Raw genomic sequence first — 22,122 nt, forward strand, 5'->3', positions numbered from 1 at the left:
AAATATCTAAAGCCAGTGGGCATTTTTGAAGGTGAGGGGGATAGGTTTGAGAGTTAAGTTCTTTATTCAGAGAGTCATGGATGCGCTGCCTGGTGTGGTGGTAAAGGCAAATGCATTTGAGGCTTTTAAGGGATGTTTGGATAGGCACATGGATGTAAGGAAAATGGAGGGATATGCAGGTAGGAGGGGTTAGTGTCTGGGTGTTTTTGATTTGCTTTCTAGCTGAGTCAGAACAACATTGTGGGCTGAATGGCCTGTTCCTGTGCTGTACTCTTCTATGTTCTGATTAATTCCAACCCACAAACTCTTGTGAAATGGGAAGAAATCAGTGCATCAAGAGGAAACCCAGACTGTCGCAGGGAGAATTTGCAAACACCATGCTGACGCACCAGCAGTCAGGACTGCTGGCGAGGGCAGCAATTCTACTAGCTATGCCACTCTGGTTTTCTTGTAATCTTTGTTTTGTATTTCCTGGACTGAGTATAAAAGTAAATTGTTCAATTAGTGCATATATCTTGATTTTACTCTTCCTTGTAGCACATAAATGCTGCATACCAGCATTCCGTTCTACTCTTGAAATAATTTTGTGAAGAAACTATAACTCTTTACCAACAAATAATATTGAAGCCCTCTCCACCTTCTTTTAATTGCTTGAATACTGTGATTAATTAATAATGACTTAACAGAACATGAGGAAAACCTAAACTTGAGACAGTAAGTTACAGAATACCAGACCTGAAACCCTTTGCTTTGCTCACGTAAAGCCAGAGCTTAAGGTCATCAGGCAAATTAATAGTCAAGCGTTAGAATTGATCTCTCCAGCTTTCAGAACACCACCATGCAATGTCAATGATCAGGCCTCCATTGGATGGAGTCAACTAAGGATGTTGCGTCCTAGCTGTCTAGATACGCAAGCCAGAGCAGCACGATATGGAGAGCCAACTGTTGTCCATGTAGCAAGCTCCACTTCTCCACACGTCTGATGAATCCAAAGGAATCGCGGAGACAGGTACAGTTTGGTACCAGCAGCATCGCAGGAGTTGCCAGTCAGCTTTGAACTCTATGTAGGAATGACTTAGGGCCTCCAACTCCAGACTTTTCCCTTTGGGCTTACTCCTGAAGTCTTCCCCAAGAGTGGGTATAGCCGCTAGACATTGGAGGTTTGAGATCAAAGTTTTCCTTCTTCTAGTTGAGCTACCATCTGATAAGCTGATGAGCCCCATCTGCCAGTGGTTTTAAGGTTGCACTAATCCGCCTTTGCCCCTTCTCCTGTTAATGTAAATGGTTCCACTGGGCTTGGTAGCTGAGCCACACATGAGGCCAGGAGCTGGACTTGGTGGTCAGAGGCTATTTGAAACACACACCATGGGAGTATTTAATAGGTAGTGGGAGTTTGTCCCCATTACCAACCCCTGCTGTGACAACCTTAAGAAACCAATATCAATGAATGTCTGTTAAGAAACCTGGATTTTAGACAATAGCAGTGATTTATTTAGGAGCAGAAAAGGAATAAAAGGGGTACTTTCTCCACCTTTTGCTTCATGCTTTTTCCATTCTCCATTGCAGCTTCCCTCTTCTGTTCTCCTAAACTACCCATCAACCACCCTCTGGTGTGTCTCCCCCTTCCCTTTCTCCCATGGTTTACTGTCCTCTCCTATCAGATTCTTTCTTTTTCAACTTCTTTACCTCTTCCTCCTACCACCTCCTAGCTTCTTACCTCATCTCCCTTCCACACCCTCCCACCTTCCCCCATCTGGTTTCACCTATCACTCATCAGCTTGTAGTCCTTCCGCCTCCTTTATTCTGGATTGTCCTCCCTTTCTTTCTAGTCCTGATATAGTGTCTCAGCCTGAAACATTGACTGTTTATTCTTCTCCGTAGCTGCTGTCTGACCAGTTGGAGATCAGCTTTTAGTTTGTAAAAGGTTTGTGGTTTTCAGAATCTCACTAGGAACGGTGTTTGAGGCAATCATGTGTGCTGCAGAGGAAGAAAGGCAAGAACAAGTAATAGGATTCTCTAAAAACCTTTAAGAGCATGTAATCAAACTAAGGATGATTCATAATGTTGAGCCAGGCTGCAAATAATTGTGGATTCATCTAAAGAAAGTAGATTCATTGTGAGAATTTCTAAGATGTTGCTTCTAAATTGAAACCAGCCAGATGATTCACACTGCTTTGTTTCTCTACAATTTCAATTTACTTATGTGATTTTGTTTATAGCATGCTTGTAGAGAACAGGAGATAGTTATCTTCAATTGAATCAGCAATTCCTCAGTTGATTTTACTGAACAATGGCTACTCTTGTCCAACACTCACCTAATATTTCATTATCACAAGCTCATTCATGCTCTTCCTTTGTTACTTTCATCAGGCACTGCTTTGAGATGTAGTGCTAGTCTAAGACTGAAGAAAGCACTAACCTAATTATGCTGTGAAACACCATTCTGAGTTAATCATTCAACTCTATTTTAAAGCAGCATTTCTGGGAAATAATATCATTTCAATTGGTTAATAAAATAGCTTAAATCTGAAGTCTCTATATTGACGTGGGAGAATATGTGGCCAACTGTTAGTACCAAATGTCCTCTGCAAAGAGGAAAACAGCATCTCTGATATCCTTAGGATGCCCATAGAGATCCGTTGTCAATTAACTCATTGGCAGTTAACAAGGTCCCATAATAGCAGAATACATGATTAACCATTTGTTTGGTTGGGATTCCTCATCACAGACCATGGACTCTTCCTTCCATCTTCTGAATTCCTAAGCCAACTGATCCCACTTTCCAAGATCCTGCCCTCTCATGATTTACTCATTGTTGATACAGTGTTGACCATCTTATTTTTTTCCATTACCTGTGCACATTTTAACAGATATCTTATTAAACTTTCTGCACTCCTCACTCTAAGGATCAATGCTGATTGTGTTCTCAATTCCACTAACGAGGCCATACAGTTGAGGTTTGGAGAACTGATTTCTGTCTCATAGATGCCAAACATCAGGTCTCAGTAACCTCATCATATCTCCCATTGGGCCATGATATATAGGAAACTGAGGAGGTGATAGATAGGAGCTACACAGAGGTAGCCACCCCTAAGATGTAGGAGGCAGGTACCTGGGTGACTGTCAGGAGGGGGAAAGGAAATGGGTAGTCAGTGCAGTGTACCCTGTAGCTGTTCTCCTCAATAATAAATGCACCATTTGCGATACTGTTGGGGAAGACAACCTACGAGGGGAAGTGACTGAATCTCTGGCATTGAGTCTGGCACTGTGGCTCAGAAGGAAAGTGGGGAAGAAGAGAACTGCAGTAGTGATAAGGGATTCCATAGTTAGAGAAGTATACACTAGAAGCTGTGGAAATAGTAGAGACACTTGGTTTGTACATTGCTTCTCAGACATCAGGGTCAGGGATGTCTTGAATCGGATCCAAAGCAATCTAAAGGGGGAGGGTGGGAAGCCAGAAGTCTTGGTACATTTTGGCACCAATGACATAGGTGGGAAAAGTAGGGGAGATGGTCTTGAAGAGAGAATTTAGCAAGCTAGATAGAAAGCTGAAAAGCAGGACCTCCAGGGTAGTAATCTCTGGATTGCTGCCTGTGCCACGTGCCAGTGAGTGTAAGCATAGGATGATCTGGCAGATGATTGCCAGGCTGAGCAAATGGTACAGGAACAGCGTTTCAGTTTTCTGAATCATTAGGTTCTTTTCTGGAGAAGGTATGACCTGCTCAAAAGGGATGGGTTACAACAAACCTGAGGGGCACCAATACCCTTGTGGGAGTGTTTAAAATAATTTGGCATTGGGGTGGGGAACTGAGTGACAGGGCAGAGAATGGGGCAGTTGGTATAGAAGCAGAGGCTGTGTGTAGTGAAGCTGTCAGGAAGGATAGGGCAAAATTGCAGTTGGTGGACCAAAATCAAAAAGAAAGGTGAATACAGGACTGAAGGTGTTATATTTGAATGCACGTAGAATACGGAAAAAGGCAGATTATTTTGTAGTACAGTTAGAGATCTGCAGGTATGATGTTGCAATTTGTATTACTGTGTCGTGGCCGAAAGAATATTATAGTTGGGAGCTTAATATCCAATGATGCACACTGTATCAAAAAGACGGGTAGGCAGGCAGAGGGGTTGTGTGGCTCTATAGGTAAAAATGAAATCAAGACCTTACAAAGAGGTGACATAGGATTGGAAGATGTGGAATCATTGTGGGTGGAGTTGAGGAACTGCAAGGGTAGAAAAACGCTGATGCGAGTATAACCCCCTGGGTTGCCTCAGGCTCGCTCAGCTCGCTCTCGTCTAGGGGAAGCAGCCTTCGGCCCCGCCAAACTGGGTAATCAACTAGTGTGGATGCTGTGTGATGTCCCCACCTCACCAAATAACAGACAGTACACCATATGTGATTAAAGCATTACACTTTATAGATTTACTAGAACTAAATGATTAATAACGATACAGTATATATGAAGGAAAAGAAAATAAAGAAATGGCGCCAAACTTATCAAAGTCCAAACCACTTCATGCACAACCGTTGGAGCTCAATTACTGAAGTCTTCTGGCCACCATTCAATCCCCTCTGAACTCCTCGCCTCACAGCTCCGGATCACCTGAACTGATCAACCAAGCACCCCCGGCATGTCTGTCTCCATCTCCTCTCCTCGCTGACAATCTTGGCCTCGGACTTCTGCTTGGGGTCCGTTCCGTCACCCTGTTTACAGCATCACATCCTCTCTCTCTCTCTCTCCCGCATGCCGTCTCCCCAAAATGTCCGCCAACAATAGCTTACAGATCCAGAAGAAAGAATAACATTAATCCCAATTGGCCAACAAACGAATACAATTCTCATTATCAGTAATTTTAACCCAAACAAACTGTGAGAGAAAGCACTTATCATAACAAAGAAGCATTCCTACTTTTAACAAAACAAATAAGCCATTTCGATTAACATATGTAGTAACAAAAAAAGAAAGAAAAAACCCCTCACAAAGAAGAACTCCTTACATGAGTTTTATACAGGCCTCTGAACAGTAACCAGGATTTGGGCTACAAATTACCAAGGGAGGTGGAAAAGGTATGTCAAAGGGCAACGTTACCATAGTCATGGGAGATTTCAATCGGCAGGTAGATTGGGAAAATTATGTTGGTGCTAATTTTGGTTTCCAACAGGGAGAATTTGTAGGGTGCCTATGAGATGTCTTTTTTGAGCAGCTTGTGGTTGCGCACACTAAGGTACCAGCTATTCTGGACTGAGTGTTGTGTAATGAACCAGATCTGATTAGGGAGCTTACAGTAAAGGAACCCTTAGGAGGCAATGATCATAATATGATAGAATTCACCCTGCATATGAGAGGAAGAAGCTGGCCAAAGTTGATTGGAAGGGGGCAATAGCAAGGATGATGGCAGAATTGCAATGGCTAGTATTTCTGGGGGATATTTGGAAGCCACAGAAGGATATAGCCCAAAGATGAAGAAGTATCTGTAAGAGAGGATGACGCAACAATGGCTGACAAGGAAAATCGAAATCAACATAAAAGCAAAAGACTGAGCATATAATACAGCAAAAAGCTGTGGGAAGTTAGAAGATTGCAAAGCTTTTAAAAACCTACAGATGGTACAAAAAAGCCATAAGGAGGGAAATGATAAGATATGAAGGTAAACTAGCCAACAATGTCAAAGAGGATACCAAAAGTTACTTTATATACAGATACTGTATATAGAGAGTAACAGAGTAGATATCAGATCAATGGAAAATGATACAGGAGAGATAGTAATTGTGGACAAGGAAATGGCAGATGAACTAAATATGTATTTTGCAGAAGTATGTATTGTATGGAAGTCTCATGCAGTAAGCTGGAAATTGAAGAGTGTCATGGGACAGATGAGAGTTCAGTTGTTATTCCTTGGGAGAAGGCGCTTGGGAAGCTGAAAGATCTGAAGGTAGATAAGTCATCTGGACCAGATGGACTACACCCCAGGGTTCTGTAAGAGGTGGCTGAAGAGATTGTCGAGGCATTAGTAATGATCTTTCAAGAATCACTGGATTGTGGAATGATTCCAGAGGCCTGGAAAATTGAAAATGCCACTCCACTCTTCAAGAAGAAAAGGAAGCAGAAAAGGGGAACTTATAGGCCAATTAGCCTGATCTCAGTGATTGGGAAGATGTTGGAGTAGATTGTTAAGGATGACAATTCATGCCTGAGAAATCTGTTAGAATCCTTTGAGGAAATAACAAGCAGCAAAGACAAAGGAGAGTCAGTGGATATTGTGTACTTGGACTTTGAGAAGGCCTTTGACAAGATGCCATACAAGAGGCAGCTTAGCAAGGTAAGAACCCATGGTGTTACAGGAAAGGTACCAGCATGGATAAACCATTGGCAGAATTATGGGAGACAAAAAATGGGAATAAAGGGAACCTTCTCTGATTGGCTGCAGCTGACTGGTGGTGTTCTTCAGAGGTCAGTTTTGGGGCCACTTCTTTTTATGTGTTATGTCAATGATTTGGATGATGGGTTTGATGGCTTAATGGTCAAGTTTTCAGATGATACAAATATAGGTGGAGGTGCAGGTAGTGTTAAGGAAACAGCAACAACTTAGACAGATTAGGACAATAGGCAAAGAAGTGGCAGATGGAATACAGTGTCAGTAAATGTGTACGGTCATGCACTTTGGTGTGGATCTCTCCTGGCAGCTACATCACTTGTCCTTTTACTGGTTAGCTTCTCGTGGTCCAGAGACCCAAGATGTCTGTCTAGGTGAAACAGCAATTCACATACACTTCATTCAGTTTTGTTTATTGAATTCAATGATCATCTCCATTCAATCATCAAGATAGAATGCAGATGCCATAAAGCAGTCATCTTTCACTTATATTCATTATCCATCTCTCACTCTGGCACCTCTCTTCTTGATCTCCTACATTGCTCCAAAGTGCCTGACCTAAGTTTGAGGAACAGCATTTCATCTCACTGCCCTTGGGACTTCATATCAAATTTAGATATTTAAGGGCATTGCCCCTTGCTTATCTCTCCCTCCACAGAAGTGGCTGAATCTTATTTTTCATCTGTCTCTAAATACAATTTTTAAAAATAATTGTTAATTAGGTCTGCATCCTATCACTGACATGTTTTGCTGACTTGCTGTTCTACCATGCATTTAACATTGTTTAGTTGTGTTGTTTGATGGAAAAGCTCTCGTGATAACGGATAAATGCCTTCTCTGAATTATTGTTACAGACCTTTACAAGCAGATAAGGCACTGCATTAAAGTCTGATCAAAATGTGAAACCTGTTACAATGCAGCAGTGGCTTGGTGCTGGATTGAAGTGTCAGCCAAGATAGCATTTAAGATTTGGAGAAGACTTAAACATCTCAAATTTACGATTTAAATCCTTTCTTCTTGGTGAAAAGAGATTACTATTTAAGTTGTAAAATCTAAGAGGCCAGGCTTGAATAAGCTTGTAAGTAATACTTATTTATTAGTAAATCACATTTTTGAGGCATGGAAGAGAAAAATAAAAACTAATTTAGATAAATACACTACACATTCTATGATAGCAACTGCTCTTTGCACTGCAACTGTCATGAACATCTAATCTAAAGCTGCAAATTCAAAAAACAAAAGTGGCACACCTGTTTTTGAAACTTGAGATTGAAACGCCAGATTTCTGGTTTTGACTGTGTCATCTGATCTGCCTCTCTTTTGCTCTCAGTTCACCAACACTGGCCGTGATGATGAAGTTGTTGCATCGTTCATCTTTAGGTCACGTTATCCTTGGGCACAGAGTCAGCCACACTGTGAGATTGGGAAGTCTGCCAGTCTTGCTTCTGTCTTGAGCAATTTAATTAGAGCTAACCCATTGTAGACTGCAGATCAGGATGTCTTTCAAGTGCTTTCACAAAGAACTCAGTCTTGCCTCTATTTCAGAAGCAACATTTTATTTGGGAAGCACTGATCTTTCATTCTGACAATTTTATCTCCTGCAGAGTAATTGAAATTCTCCTTGTTCTGTACTATTGTTGCTACAAAGGCTTTGCCACCACCAAATGTAATGGTGCAGAGTTTGTAGGTTGGAAAGCTGAACAGCATTCATACAAGAGTAGGCACACCAGTGTAATCACCATGATGGCAGTGAGATCAGATAGCACTCAGGCGACAGAAGACATTTATCAAAGATGTTGCATGGATTAGAAAGTATTATCTATAAGGAGAAATTGGGAAAACTTGGATTGTTTTGTTTAGAGCATCAGAGGCTGAGCTGTGACCTGATAGAAATACTAACATGATGGTGTAGTGGTTAGTGTAACACATAACGCCAGAGATCTGGGTTCAATTCCTATCACTGTCTAAGAAGTTTGAACATTTTCCCAGTGACCAGATTTCCTCCAGGTGTTCTGGTTTCTGTCCACATTCCAAAGACATGCGGATTAGTAAAAGTTGGTATGTTATGGGCATGACATGTTGGCACCAGAAGCATGGTGACACTTGCAGGCCACCCTGGTACATCCTTGAACCATGTTGGTCATTGAAGCAAATGATGGATTTCATTGTATGTTTTGACGTTTTGATTTACGTGTGACAAATAAAGCTAATCTTGTTAGCTGATGGGAGGAATTGGCAGGGTAGATAGTCAGAGAACTTTTCCTTGGGTGGAAATGTCAAATACCAGAGGGCATAACTTAAAGGAGATGTGAGAGTCAAGTTTTTTACACAAAGAGTTGGAGGTGGTGGAAACAGATACAATAACTGTGTGTAAAAGGTATTCAGATAGACTCGGGGACAGGCAGGAAATTGAGGGATATGCTGTATCCAGGCAGATGGCATTAATTTAACTTGGCTTTGTGGTCAGCATGGGCATGGTAGGCCGTAGGGCCAATTCCCATTCTGTACTGTTCTATGTTCAGTGTTAGTACACACAGTACATCACTATATGAGTCTTATGCTTGCATATTTGTCTGATGACTTAAACATTCCCCTAGAAACATTTGTGATTTGTTTCAGCTATTGCCTTTCAAAGTTAGATCACACCAAGCTCAACCTTGTGTGATGACACTGATACATTAACAGCTCTGCCAGAGTAAAACCTGATGAAAAGTGTAGTTTGGCATAGTATTTAAAGAAAAAGCTTGTTAAGAAAAGATCTATAAGATCATAAGACATAGCAGAATTAGGGTCATTCAGCCCATCGAATCTGCTCCACCATTCCATCATGGCTGAGTTTGTTATCACTCTCAAACCTAGTTTCTTGCCTTCTGCCTGTAACCTGTGATGCCCTTACTACTTAAGAGCCTAGCAAACTCTACTTTAATTATACCATTGACTTGGCTTCCCTAGCAATCTGCGGAAATGAATTCCACAGAATCGCCACCCTCTGGCTAAAGAAATTCCTCCTCATCTCTGTCGTAAAGAGAGGTCCCTCTATTTTGAGGCTATGTCCTCTTATTCTAGACTGTCCCACCATAGGAAACATCCGCTCTATCTAGACCTTTCAGCATTTGACAGGTTTCAATAAAAGCCCCCATTCTCAACTCCAGTGACTACAGATCCAGAGCCACCAAATGCTCCTCATACATTAACCCTTTAATTTCCTGAACCATTCTCCCCTGGACCCTCTCTGATGCCAGCACATCCTTCTAAGATAAGGAGCCCGTTATTGCTCACAATGCTCCGTGCACTCTGAACAATGCCTCATAAAGGCTCAGCATTACGCCTTGCTTTTATATTCCAGCTCTCTCAAATGAATGCTGCCATTGTATTTGCCTTCCTAGCACCAATTCAACCTGCAAGTTAACCTTTAGGGAATCCTGCATGAGCTCTTCCAAGTCTCTTTGCACCTCTGATTTCTTAATTTTCTTCCCATTTAGAAAATAGTCTATGCCTTTATTCTTTTTACCAAACTGCATGACCATACACTTCCCAACACTATCTGCTACTACTTTGTCCCTTCTCCTCATCTGTCTAAGTACTTCTGCAGACTTCCTGCCTCCTCAACACTATTTGCCCTTCATCTTTCTTCATATCATCTGCAAACCTGGCCATAATGCCATCAATTCCATAATCCAGTTCTTGACATATTATGTGAAAAGAAGCTGTCCCAACACAGACCCCTGAGGAATACCACTGGTCACTGGCAGCTGACTGAAAAAGGCCACCTTTAATTCCACTCTTTGCCACCTTCATCATGAAGCTAGAGTATCCCTGGAGCACTTTGTCCTCTGAGACCTTTCTTAGCATGTACGCAGATATTTTTACTGACCCAGGATGTTGTGGACAAATCAAAAAATTGTAGATACTAACAAATCACAAGGCTGTCAAGTAAATATGGTGTCAGACGAAGAAGGCCTGCAGTGGCTTCACTTCATATGGAGTTTCAGGAGATTTACTGGAGTATGTCATTAGGGACACCTGCAAATTTCCACAGATCTACAATGGAGAGCTTTCTGACAGATTGCATCACCACCTTATATCCAAATTCTAATTTGCAGTATTGAAAATGCTACAGGGGGTTGTATCTCTGCAAGCACAAATATGGGTACAGCCCTCCCCATCATTGAAGTCATCCTCAGAAGCAGTCCCTCAAGATGGCAGCATCCATCGTTAAGGACCCTTACCACCTGGGACATGCATCTTTTTGTTATGACCGTTGGGTAGAACGTACTGGAGGCTGAAGACTCGCACTCCGTATGTGAGCAACAGGTTCTTCCCTTTCATCATGAACGGTCCATCAACACTGCCTCATTACTTCTCTTCTGCATCATTTATTTATTATAATAATGCTTATGTCTTACACTGTACTGCTACCACACAACATCAACTTTCAGCACATTTGTCAGTTATAATAAACTTGATCCTGATTCTACAATTCTGCCAGAATTTCACGCCAAGGAAAGGATCCATTTCTGCTTTTTGATGGTAGATTCTACAGTCATGACTTATCCGATCATAATCCATTTTGAGTACACATCAATAAGCGAAATGAACTGATAATTTTCTCTTCAACATAAGTTGATGTGGACATGTTGGAATAATATTATTCTATGGTCATAGTAGTCTTTGGTTGGCATTTTTCTGCTTTACTGTTGAGCTGTTCATGTGGAAGTAAATTCCTCCAACTCTCTGCCAATATTGAGCAAATACAGAATACAAACACATAGCAACGCAGTTGTATTTCTGATTTCCACTATATTCAACGTACGTAATGTCTACCTACCCTTCCCTTGAAATAAGTCATCTCTGTCCTGATTTCAATTGGTAAACCCTCCAAATGGTGAAATTGTGGTAAAAGATTTTTTAGACACCTCTCCAGGCAAACCCGTGCTCTAGACGTTTATCCATAAAACCACTCCAGTACATAGCTTGAAGAGATAACTGAGCACTCTAATGGGGTGTGAACCCGGAAAACCTCATCTGTAAGTTATGGAACAGAAATCGATCTTTTACTGCCTGTATGTAACTGTTCATAGGGCAGAGAGTCAGCTCCAGCTGTAAAAAATGCAACCTTTGAATTTTTCATTAAATTCATGTCTGCGCCATTTTGAAAATGAGTGTTGCCGTTTCAGAAGCAAATATAACATTTTGATTTCTTGCTCAAGCATGAGGAAATCTGCAGATGCTGGAAATTCAAACAACACACACAAAATGCTGGTGGAACACAGCAGGCCAGGCAGCATTTATAGGGAGAAGCGCTGTCGACGTTTCGGGCCTTCATCAGAATTGAAAGTCTCTTAGTATCTCTCCTTTCAATTAGTTCTGACGAAGGGTCTCGGCCCAAAACGTCGACAGTGCTTCTCCTTATAGATGCTGCCTGGCCTGCTGTGTTCCACCAGCATTTTGTGTGTGCTGTTTGATTTCTTGCTTCCTCTTTTTGATCTGAGCCATCAAACCTATGTAAGATGAACTTTATGTTTTGGCGATTCAATGTTGAGGCTTTATTTTCTGCTTCAACCACTTGTCTTTGCAGCCACAGGAGTTTTAATAGGCTTTATAATCCTGCTTATAAAGGTGCAGCACAGATTATTTTTAACTTCTGTGATTATCACCACCAATTATAAAGTATCCTGAGGTGAAAACTGCTGGAAACCAGAGAAATTTTAATTGCCACAATTCTTGCAGGGCATGGGAGTGTTAAGTAAAGGTGATTCTTTCTAACGGTAGGGAATTCATAGTATGTGGCACTTGTATCATATGAAATAGATGTAATGGTGTCACAGAGTTTTCTGACCATATTGTCAATGCCGATTAACTGGACTCTAAAAATTCACGTGCTTTCCTCAGCCACATTTTACTTAAGTGTGCACAAGGAAAACAGAATAGCCCCTGTCACCACACCGTTCTGAAGCTCAAACAATAAACATTGCCAGTTCTGTACAGAATAGTCTAGTTCAGGGGTCAGCAACCTTTACCACTGAAAGAGCCACTTGGACCCGTTTCCCACAGAAAAGAAAACACTGGGAGCCGCAAAACCCGTTTGACATTTAAACTGAAATAACACTGCATACAACCTTTTGTTTTGCCTTTATGCTACGTATAAACAAACTATAATGTGTTGCATTTATGAAATTGATGAACTCCTGCAGAGAAAACGAAATTACATTTCTGCATGCAACAAAAACATTTTGAACTCCAAAAAAAAGACGTTGGGTTGAAGGATACTTTTAAGTAAAATACTCAACGTCCATTTGAGTCCTTCTTCTATTTATGAAAAACGCCAAACTTAAATTTGCCGCCAGCAGCAAACCAAAAATAACGTCAGCCAGCTGTCAGCCTGAAAAATAAAAGGACTATTTCACTGAACAATGAAAACATATGAATATACGTAAAATAATAGGCAATTAAAATATTTATCATACTTGTTCAGGTTGACTCACACCTGACAATGCAGTCGTATTCAGTAGGGATGGATCGATGCTTAGGGGAGTGACCGGGAAGGATAATGTGTTTTTTTCCTCTCTGAACTCACAGAAGCGTTTCCCAAACGATGTTTGCATTGCGATGATTGCAGAATGTAAATACTCCGAATTTATCATGTCATGACCTTGTTTGAACTCTCTCAAATTGGGGAAGTGAGACAATGTGCCTTTCTGTAAATCTCTGGCAAGCAACGTCAACTTGCGCTCGAATGCCAAAACATCCTCCAACATGTGCAGGGCTGTACGTCCTTACCCCATTGAAGAGCTGTGTTCAGCGTGTTCAGGTGCGCTGTCATGTCTACCATGAGGTGTAGCTTTTCCAGCCACTCTGGCTGTTCCAGCTCAGGAAAGTTGAGCCCTTTGCTGCCCAGGAAAGTTTTCACTTCTTCCAGACACGCGACAAAGCGTTTCAGCACCTCCCCTCTGGACAGCCAGCGATAAAATCACGTTGTAGCGGTGTGCTACACACAGTCAGTAAACTGCAGTCAAAGATAGCTTTATTCGAACTAAACAGCCTTGCTTTTAAGCCTCCCTCAACCCGCCCCCCCATGGGCGCGGATGCTGCAAAAGACAAGTACTCACAAACCCCCGTAGGCTATCTCCCTTAGCCTGAACGCTGGCTAATTGTGAGCCGATTCGGATGTGTCAGGAAATGGGTCGCCACAACGTCTTATTTAGATTGTACAAGATCACCATAATCTTCAAATTTAGATTTACATTTCAAAAACTAACAAACTAACATAAAATACATTTTAATTAAATACTGACCATGTAGCGGTGTGCTACACGCAGCGCTAAAATTACGACACGGAGTCGGTAACTGCAGTCGAAGGAAAAAACTTTATTCGAAATCTTCAGCCTCACTTTTAAGCCTCCCTCAACCTGCCCCCCATGGCGCAGAGGCTCCAAAGCTCTGTGCTCGCAAACCCCTGTAGGCTGTCTAATTGTGAGTCGGTTCGGATGTGCCAGGAAAAGGGTCGCCACAACCAATTATTTCCCAAAGCAACAGGGAGCCGCAGCACAGACGTAAAAGAGCCACATGTGGCTCCGGAGCCGCGGGTTGCCGACCCCCGGTCTAGTTGAATCCTGATACTGACCAATTGACAGTCTTGTGTCTCTTCACATTCTTAATTTGCATAATCAGTCACCAATTGCCACACTACAATAATACAAGTATTAATAGTCAATAGAATCTCCACATTAAAGACCAATAGTACTTCAGAAATAGTAAAGTAATTGACCAATAGTAAGTGTCACCCTAGAGGCCCTCATCTGAATATTTATTTTGACTCGATATGCCAAATGTCTCCCGTTTCCTGCTGTGGAAAGAGAAGTTACACTCTTCAAAGAGCTCTCTTCAAAGGCTGTCTTTTCTGGACTGACTTCTCACTATCTGTAAATCATCTCTGCCTGGACATTACCTTAGTGTTTACCTTTCTTCACCTTCCACAACTTGACTTCCTTTGGTAACCGTGCACTGATGCACTCTTCCAGGGGCTGTGTTCAGTGACACCTCATAGAAGGCACAGCACCCGAGGGACCCTAATCAAATCACATACACTTCTCCCAGGGACGAAGTATACAGAATACATGGTACCCATGTGCTAACTTCAGAGAATGTACTGTTCTCCAGAGGCTTTGTCCGTTGGACAGCGCTCTTGGGGTTTATTTCAGGGAATGCAAAGTGTTCCAGGGTCCAGGTTCAATACTGGTCCTCTGGAATTTAGTTAGAAAAGTGCTGTGAAAGGAAGTAGGGCAGTTTGTTCCTCTGCAGCATAATAATTTATTTAATGATGGTGATGGTAGTGCCTTTGAATTTCGTGAGGAGATACCAACAGCCTCTTGGTAGTTATTGTGTCCTGCTTGTGTGCTGCTGATATCTTTTTCCACTTTTTGCCTAGGCTTAATTCCGATTAGTGTATGAGATGTCACAACAACTGTTACCATCTCCTGGGAGTACAGTAACGGTAAACATCAAGCATGTTGGCGGCAGATGAGTCGCTCAGAACTAATCAACTCATTCAGAAGCCAACGAATGTGGCAAGGAATACTTCACGTGGCGATAGCGCAGCACAACAGTAAAAATCTTGCTACACATGGGCATACTAACTGTGTTGTGCTCTAGGGTACAGCAGATGGAATTGAAAATTACAATAATCTTTAACTGTTACCATCTTAGATTCAGATTATTGTCATATATTCCAGGTTGCCATGGAATTCCTTGCTCGCTTTAAACTATTAAACTGGACATGACAATAATAAATCCTATTAAATAAAGTGACAGCAATAGTCACAACTAACTATAAATACAACAACAGTGAAGAAAAGTCATTGGTTGAAGCAATTAAAGGGTCAAGCACTGGTATGAGATTCTCCTGCAGCTTTGTACCAGCTAGAACCAAGGTGATTAACCTCCATCAACCGTAACTATTTTATTTTATGCTGGGTCTGACAAAAAACAGAGATTTCCATCCTTGTTCCTGGTAACGTTACAATCCATTTCATGTAACTCCTGGTCTAAGTGCAGCAGCAGTGTCGACAAGCCATTCTCAACCTCTCGGTTGTATTCAGCTCTGTTCATTTGTGGAACAGAGTTGAAATGCTCTTGATCGAACTTTTAACAGCATTATCAGACAGTAGGTTGTTGGTGAGTAAGTGCTGCCAGAAAGCATTGCCAATAGCAGTTCCATTGCCTGGTTAGTGCCTGAAAGTAAGCTGACAAAGCAGTTATTGAATAAATTGGATTTCTCTTATGATACGAATGAAGACTTAACTGGGTAATTTTTACCCTTCATCAGACGCAGACTGTATGCTGGGCTGGGAATATATGACAAGGGGAGGCTAGTACTGGAGGTCAGGTTTACAGCATTATAATAGGGATCTTGTCAGAACCAACCTTCTCTGCATTGCCTATACCTAGCCACTTGTCAGATTGACTGGAAGCCACCTTCTGAGGTAGAGTGGACTGGAATGAAGGCACAGTTGAATCATCCATTTGGCACTTCCTAGACTCTCCCACTATTAGAAACATCTTCCCCATGTCCACTCTATTTAGGCCTTTACAGTATTCAATAAATTTGAAAAAGATTTCCCCCCCCCCCCCACCATTCTTCTAAACTCCAGTGATTACAGGCCCAGAGCCATCAAACACTCTTTAATGTTAACTGCTTCATTCCCAGAATCATCCTCATGAACCTCCTCTGGACCGTCTCCAATGCCAGAAATTTCTTTCTTAGATAAGGGGCACAAACACAGATCAAGGAATGCAAGATTAGGTATTTGGAAATACATATTCAAAAATCTTTGAAGACGGCAAAGCAAATTGGTAATTTAGTTAAGAGAACCCATGGGATCTTGAGTTTTGTGAATTGAAATATTCAATTAAAATAATGCTAAAACTTAAAAAATTTCAATTGACAAATTGTGTCACCATGGGAAAACGCTCAAGCCTGGAAGCAGATATCAAGGTGGTTTACTAAGATCAGAATGAAATGGAACTATTCAACTTTGTGCAGTGATTGGTAAAGCCAAAATGTTAAGACAGAAATTTAATTTTTGCCAATGCTAAATTATCATGAATCCACTGAAGGTCAGACAGCAATACATCTCATATCCTGCTCTGTAGCTGAATTCGGCACTAAATTCATCATGCTACGCTGAGACTGGCATAATATGTTGCCCCCACCGATTCATTTGAATATAAGGTTTCTGATGTGAATGGAAATACAAATGAAGCTAAGTGGTTTTATTTATTCTAGTACATAAATCAGACTATAGTTTGTCAGTCAAATGCACCTTAAATATACAATGTGTATATATAGTATGTGTATGTATGTGTGCCAGTGTGTGTACGTGTTTGTGTATATATATATAATGCAATTTATTAATTTGTAACCTTTCTGTCGTTTAAATTTACTTCAACTGCTTTCAAATGTAATTGATTATGCATGGCATTTAGAAATAGCTAAAAAGGCCTTTGACAGAATGAGATGATAAAAGGTTGTCAGAATAATTCTGGGTCAGACCTCAGGCTCAAACTCATGGGCCTGCTTGCCACCCACGATCGTTGTACCTCCTGTGATAGTCACTGTTCCCAGGTCTGGAACTTCGCTAGACCTGCATGGTTACATTAGGTTACCCTGGATGCAGGAATTGTGTAGGAGTGAATCTGAGGCAAGGGACACGTCAAGGTGTGCAAAATGTAGCTCAGTAAGGAAGCTGGAGGGGAAATAGGGTGAAAGTTTTCACATGTAGGGTTCAATCTGGAATTCACTTTTTGAATGATTAGCAGTACTCTTCTGTAAAAGAAAAATGGCTATTCAACCTACAATGTTCATTTCAGCTCTTTGAAAGGGGTAGACAATAATTAGTGTGCCCATCTTTTCCTTATAGTCAACTAAGAGTTTCACCTATTTAATAATTTCCTTGATGAAACCAATAAAGAAATTTATTTCAGACCCATCAGCACATTACCAACTCCTTGCATAACATATCAAGTTCAAAGTACATTTTTCAAAGTGCATTTCACCTCAAGTTTTGCCAGTTTCCTGAAGTTTGTGATTACTGAGTGATCCACCACAAGTAAATGATTTATTCTATCAAAACACTTAAGAGACTTTAACATCTCTCAATGTTTTTTTGACTTTCACCAAGGTGAACAAATCCGGTCTCTTCAGTCTGCCCATTTAACTGGTTTTTCATCTTTAGCACAATTCAATTAAATCTCCTCTGTATTTTCTCTGTGACCCAGACATCCTCTATAATGAGTAATGTCTAGAAATGAATGCAGTACTATATCTGGAGCCACAACAATGCTTTTGAAAGGCAGAACAAAGGCAGAGCATTTACACTTGATGCCTGTGTCATTAAAGCTAAGGATCACTGCCACCCTCGAAGACTGTGCTCTGTTCACTTTTCTTGAACTTTCTTCAAATTGGAATATTTATTCTGTATTCTCTCTCAAAAATTATTTTACACTTGTGTGTATCAAATATTAACTCTTTACAAATTTGGCTGTTTCATCATTGTGAATACTCAACTGGAGTAATTTTCCTTCTTCCTCTATACTTATTGCAATATTTGCAAGTTTGTTGTCATATACAAATGCAGTAATTATCCCTTTTTATGCACAGGTCCAGGTTTTTAAGTCCAAATGCTTAACTCCCCTCCCCCAATAAATATTATTCCACACTTGCCACTAGAGTGAAAATTGGCTGTTCACCACTCCTCTCTGATTTCTGTTCCATGGCCAAGCAGCCTTTTAATGTAGTGGCATTAATTTTCCTAATGAGTCTATTATGTGGTATTTTATCAAAGAAATATCTTTTGAAAGTACATATTCTCATCAACCACATGACCCTAATCAACCCTCTCCATTACTTCTTCAAAGATCTCCATTGCGTTAGTCAGACATGATTTGTCTTTCACGTGTCTACATTGACTTTCAATTATTGGCCTATATTTTCTAAATGCCAATTCATTTTGTCCTAGGTTATTAACTCTCAAAGATTCACCATTATTTATTTTAGGTTAACTGACCTATAATTATTGGAGTTATCCCTTGCCTGAAGAATAATTTCCACTCCACTGGGGAAGTATGAGCAATTATCACAAGAGGTGTTGAAAACCCATGAATTACAACTTCTCCCTCTATAAGTCACACTGCTCCAGTGCAGGCAGCATAATGTTGCCCACTTATTTATATGGGAGATAACTAGACAAGCAGGATTTCTCTGATTTGCATTGGTGGGTTTCCATTCGACCTTCTTATAACAAACAGTTAAGTGTTCCTACAGAAAATATTATAAATATTTAGCAATTCATTCAGCACTCCTGAGGAGAGGAGCAGAATTCGGGTTTTGGTTCAGCGATCTACTATCAGAAGGGATTCTTCCATAAATTTCCCTTGAGTTGCTGAGCATTTCCAGAAATCTGTTTTTGATTGCAGCTGCATGAGTTTTATTTCAAATCATGAAGGTAATCAATCGGAACAAGCTCCTGTTCTTTAAGGCAATGCCTGCATACCATTGATAGTTCCACGGTTAATCTTGTGCTTTCTTATGTCCCATCAAAAAAGTGTGACCCAATAAATGGATATGCAGGGTACTTGAAGCATTTGTCTCAGGCAGATTTTGACCAATGCAGTTTGGTGACTATTTGAGGCAATGCAGGTACAGGTCTACATTGTTTAATGGATGGTGTGAAGTCAATTAATGTGATATAGCATGCAAACGTTAGCATGCTTTGATAATCCTCGCCAGCTCTCTGGAAAACAAGGGTTTCTGGGTGAGAGCTGTTGGAGCTGATGTGACAAGAGGTGGTTGGACAGTGAATTTCAGGTTTGGATTCAACATTTGCAAGGCTGATGAAAGATTGTCAATGGTTAAAATTGTTAACCAAATTTCATGCTGTTTAGCTTTCAGAAAAATCAATTTGTGCCCACTTGTGTTCAGGGGATGTGCTTGGTATGGGAATGAGAATTGCTTCAGGTTTTTAAAGGCTGGACAAAAAAAAAATCCTATCTTCTACCTCTCATCTGCCCGGCCTTTATTCTCATATTATGTTTGCCTCACAATTTCCCTCCACAACTCCCGACCTCATCCCTTGGTTCCCTCACAATCTACAGTGTTTCTTTCACTCCATTTGATCTCCTGTTTCCTTCACTTTTTAATCCTCTCCCGACTGCCATCCTTTTACCCTCCCTCATACTCCTATCCCCCACTCTGATATATTGATCATCTGTAGAGAAGTAACAGACTAATTAAATTGGCTAGTAAAGGAAACCTGCTCCATGTCACAGGCTCCGTCCAAGGGCACATATGTAAACAATTTTTCATGCTAGCAGATATGTATGGGGATGTTTGGAAGGAAATGAGTTTTTGTAAGCCCCAGAAATCATACAAGAATAAAGTTCATTTACATAGCAACATTTCCTGGAATCAGGATGTTTCGGTCAAATGTCATTGCTGGAGTAATTCAGATAAATGCAGACAACAGGACTGAGTCTAAAGGACAGCATTGATTTTGGTAGCATTATTGGGATAGATACAAATCAGGACTTAGCTGAGACAACAGATGGGGTCCTCATTAATACTGTATCAAAAGATTCTGCTCTTCGGCACTGCAGCACCCCAGCAGAACTGCACCAAATTTTTAGTCAGGAATCTGATGCCAATTCCCAGCAGTGGCTGGAATCTATAATCTTCTGATTGTCCTGATGGTAACTTCATTGAACTGCAACTTGTGTTCCCTAGGTTTAGTTAAGAAGCGTAGTCTCTTCAGAGGGACTGATGATAATCTTTCATGGTTTGAATGGATGTTCTGCTCTTGGGAAAATTATTGATGATGACTGTCTTTTCAAACCATTGAGCATCCAGGATGAAAAGCAATTACCATCTAATTGTCTTCTCTCAAGTAAACCTGCTGTCAGATAAAAGATAGACACTTAATAGCACACAAAATAGTGAATTTTAAAAATAGAATAAAATATATTTGTTTTTTTCAGCTTCCTGAAGCTCCCTAAAATTCAACAAAATTGGTAGCTTTAGGCAAAAGGATATTTAAAATCATTAAAATTATGGTAACTACTCCAACAGGACATATGATTCTGATGTAATAATGATAATAGTTCTACGTGTAGAGTCAAATTTAGTTTTCTATCACTGTAGTGTATATTTTAAAAAATTAATATATTAACATATACTTAAAGAAGGTTTGCAACCTTACTTTTTTTCTCTTGTTATTCAGCAGTGTCTAAGTTCAGAAATGAATTTTAATTCTGTGGTTTCTTAGTTTTTTAACCTACTCGAGGCTCTGCACATGGATGCAGTTGATGCTCTGTTTTCCTATGAGTTTTTTTTAAGTACAGTCTCAAAACTAATCCAAATAGTAATGAGTGGCCTTCTATATTATATTTCTGGTAAGATTGTGGTACGTGCGAATGTAGTGGCCTTTCAGGGGCCAAACCAAAGGTGCTTTTCTCTTTGCAATTTTTTCTACGATCCAAAGACAACTCTGCTCCAAGAACACTGGGTACTGCAGGGCGACTCCATCACCGAGCTGCTCATCGATCAGAGTAGCTGAACTAGTGTCAGCAGCACAGCCACCTGAGGTGTCGACTGAGATGGTGAATGGGTCAGCCGAGGTGTCAAAGGAGCTGGTCGGGATATCGGAGGAGCCAGTGGGATATTTGAGAAGCCAGTTTGGGTACAGAGGAGATAACTTGGCTGCAGACTGTGTTGTTGCCCGCTACTGTGAAGCATCGGAGTTGGTGCGCTATAACCATGGGAGATTGTCTACTCTAGGACATTTCACTTGTGATCGCAAGACTCTGATGGACAGGGATAAGTTGCCGCAAGCCTGTTACCATTGTCTGGTGGAGGGATGGTCGACATGGGAGCTGTGTAACCTCAGCTTTAGTGAGAACTTGGACTCAAGCCTCAGGTGTGTCTGTTGCTGCAGACTGGGTGAGAGACACAGAAATACTACAGCATCCTTGAGCTCGGCTGGACCCTGGCCTCTCCTGTAGTACTGCCCTCCTGTGGTCGAGTGGTGGAATGACAGGCTGGATTGCATGCAGCTGTACACTGTTGGGAGACTGTACCATCAATTGCTGGACATTGTTGCTCAAGTGAATATACTTCTTTGCTCAGTATTTTGAATTTATGGTGCTATTTTTTGAATGTTTGTTTGCTATTTTGAATGTTATGCGCTTTAGCCCCAGAAGAACGTTCAGCTGTATGTATATCCATTGTTTGAATGGTATTTAAACTTTATTTGATTTGATATATAATCATTCAGCAATTGTCAATGACTGATAAATAACAAACAGTTACTCAATTGAAAGTGGGTGGTAGAGGTAGGGACTGCTGCTACTTTCTTTTTAGTAATATGGCCGACAAGATGGTAGAAATGTGATTAATTTTTGATCCAAAAAGGAAAAGTAAGCAGGAAGGAAAGTGAAAATCCCATCCCATTTATTAAAATTGTCAAATGTTTTTCCTTAAATAAAAATGTTATACCATGGCAAAAAATAATTCTGGATTTTCAGAAATAGGCAATATCAGGATAATGAATGTGTTCTGTTTTTACAGATGTCTTTTAAATTGATTTTGTCCGTAAAACAGAACATGCACAAAGATCTCTCAATATGGTAACTGTATCTCCACAGTATTGTGATAAATGGAATCAAAAGTATGTAAGACTGATTGGAACCTCTTCCAAC

At 40.7% G+C, this 22,122-nt stretch overlaps 1 protein-coding gene across 9 annotated transcripts in view; it reads left to right on the forward strand.

The window, feature by feature from the left end:
• The window catches only part of LOC132399784 (cadherin-4-like), a 689,576-nt gene that overhangs the window by 498,004 nt on the left and 169,450 nt on the right, over nucleotides 1-22,122 (forward strand). The window contains exon 1 of one of the 9 annotated variants that reach the window (XM_059980530.1): nucleotides 14,841-15,302. The exons of the other annotated variants lie outside the window; for them this stretch is intronic. Coding sequence (XP_059836513.1) covers nucleotides 15,264-15,302 — 39 coding nt within the window. The 5' untranslated portion in view covers nucleotides 14,841-15,263. Of the gene's footprint in view, nucleotides 1-14,840; nucleotides 15,303-22,122 lie in introns of those variants that run through there. 9 annotated transcript variants of the gene reach the window in all.

This window comes from Hypanus sabinus, chromosome 9 (assembly GCF_030144855.1).
Source record: "Hypanus sabinus isolate sHypSab1 chromosome 9, sHypSab1.hap1, whole genome shotgun sequence".
In the NCBI taxonomy this organism is placed as follows: Eukaryota; Metazoa; Chordata; class Chondrichthyes; order Myliobatiformes; family Dasyatidae; genus Hypanus; species Hypanus sabinus.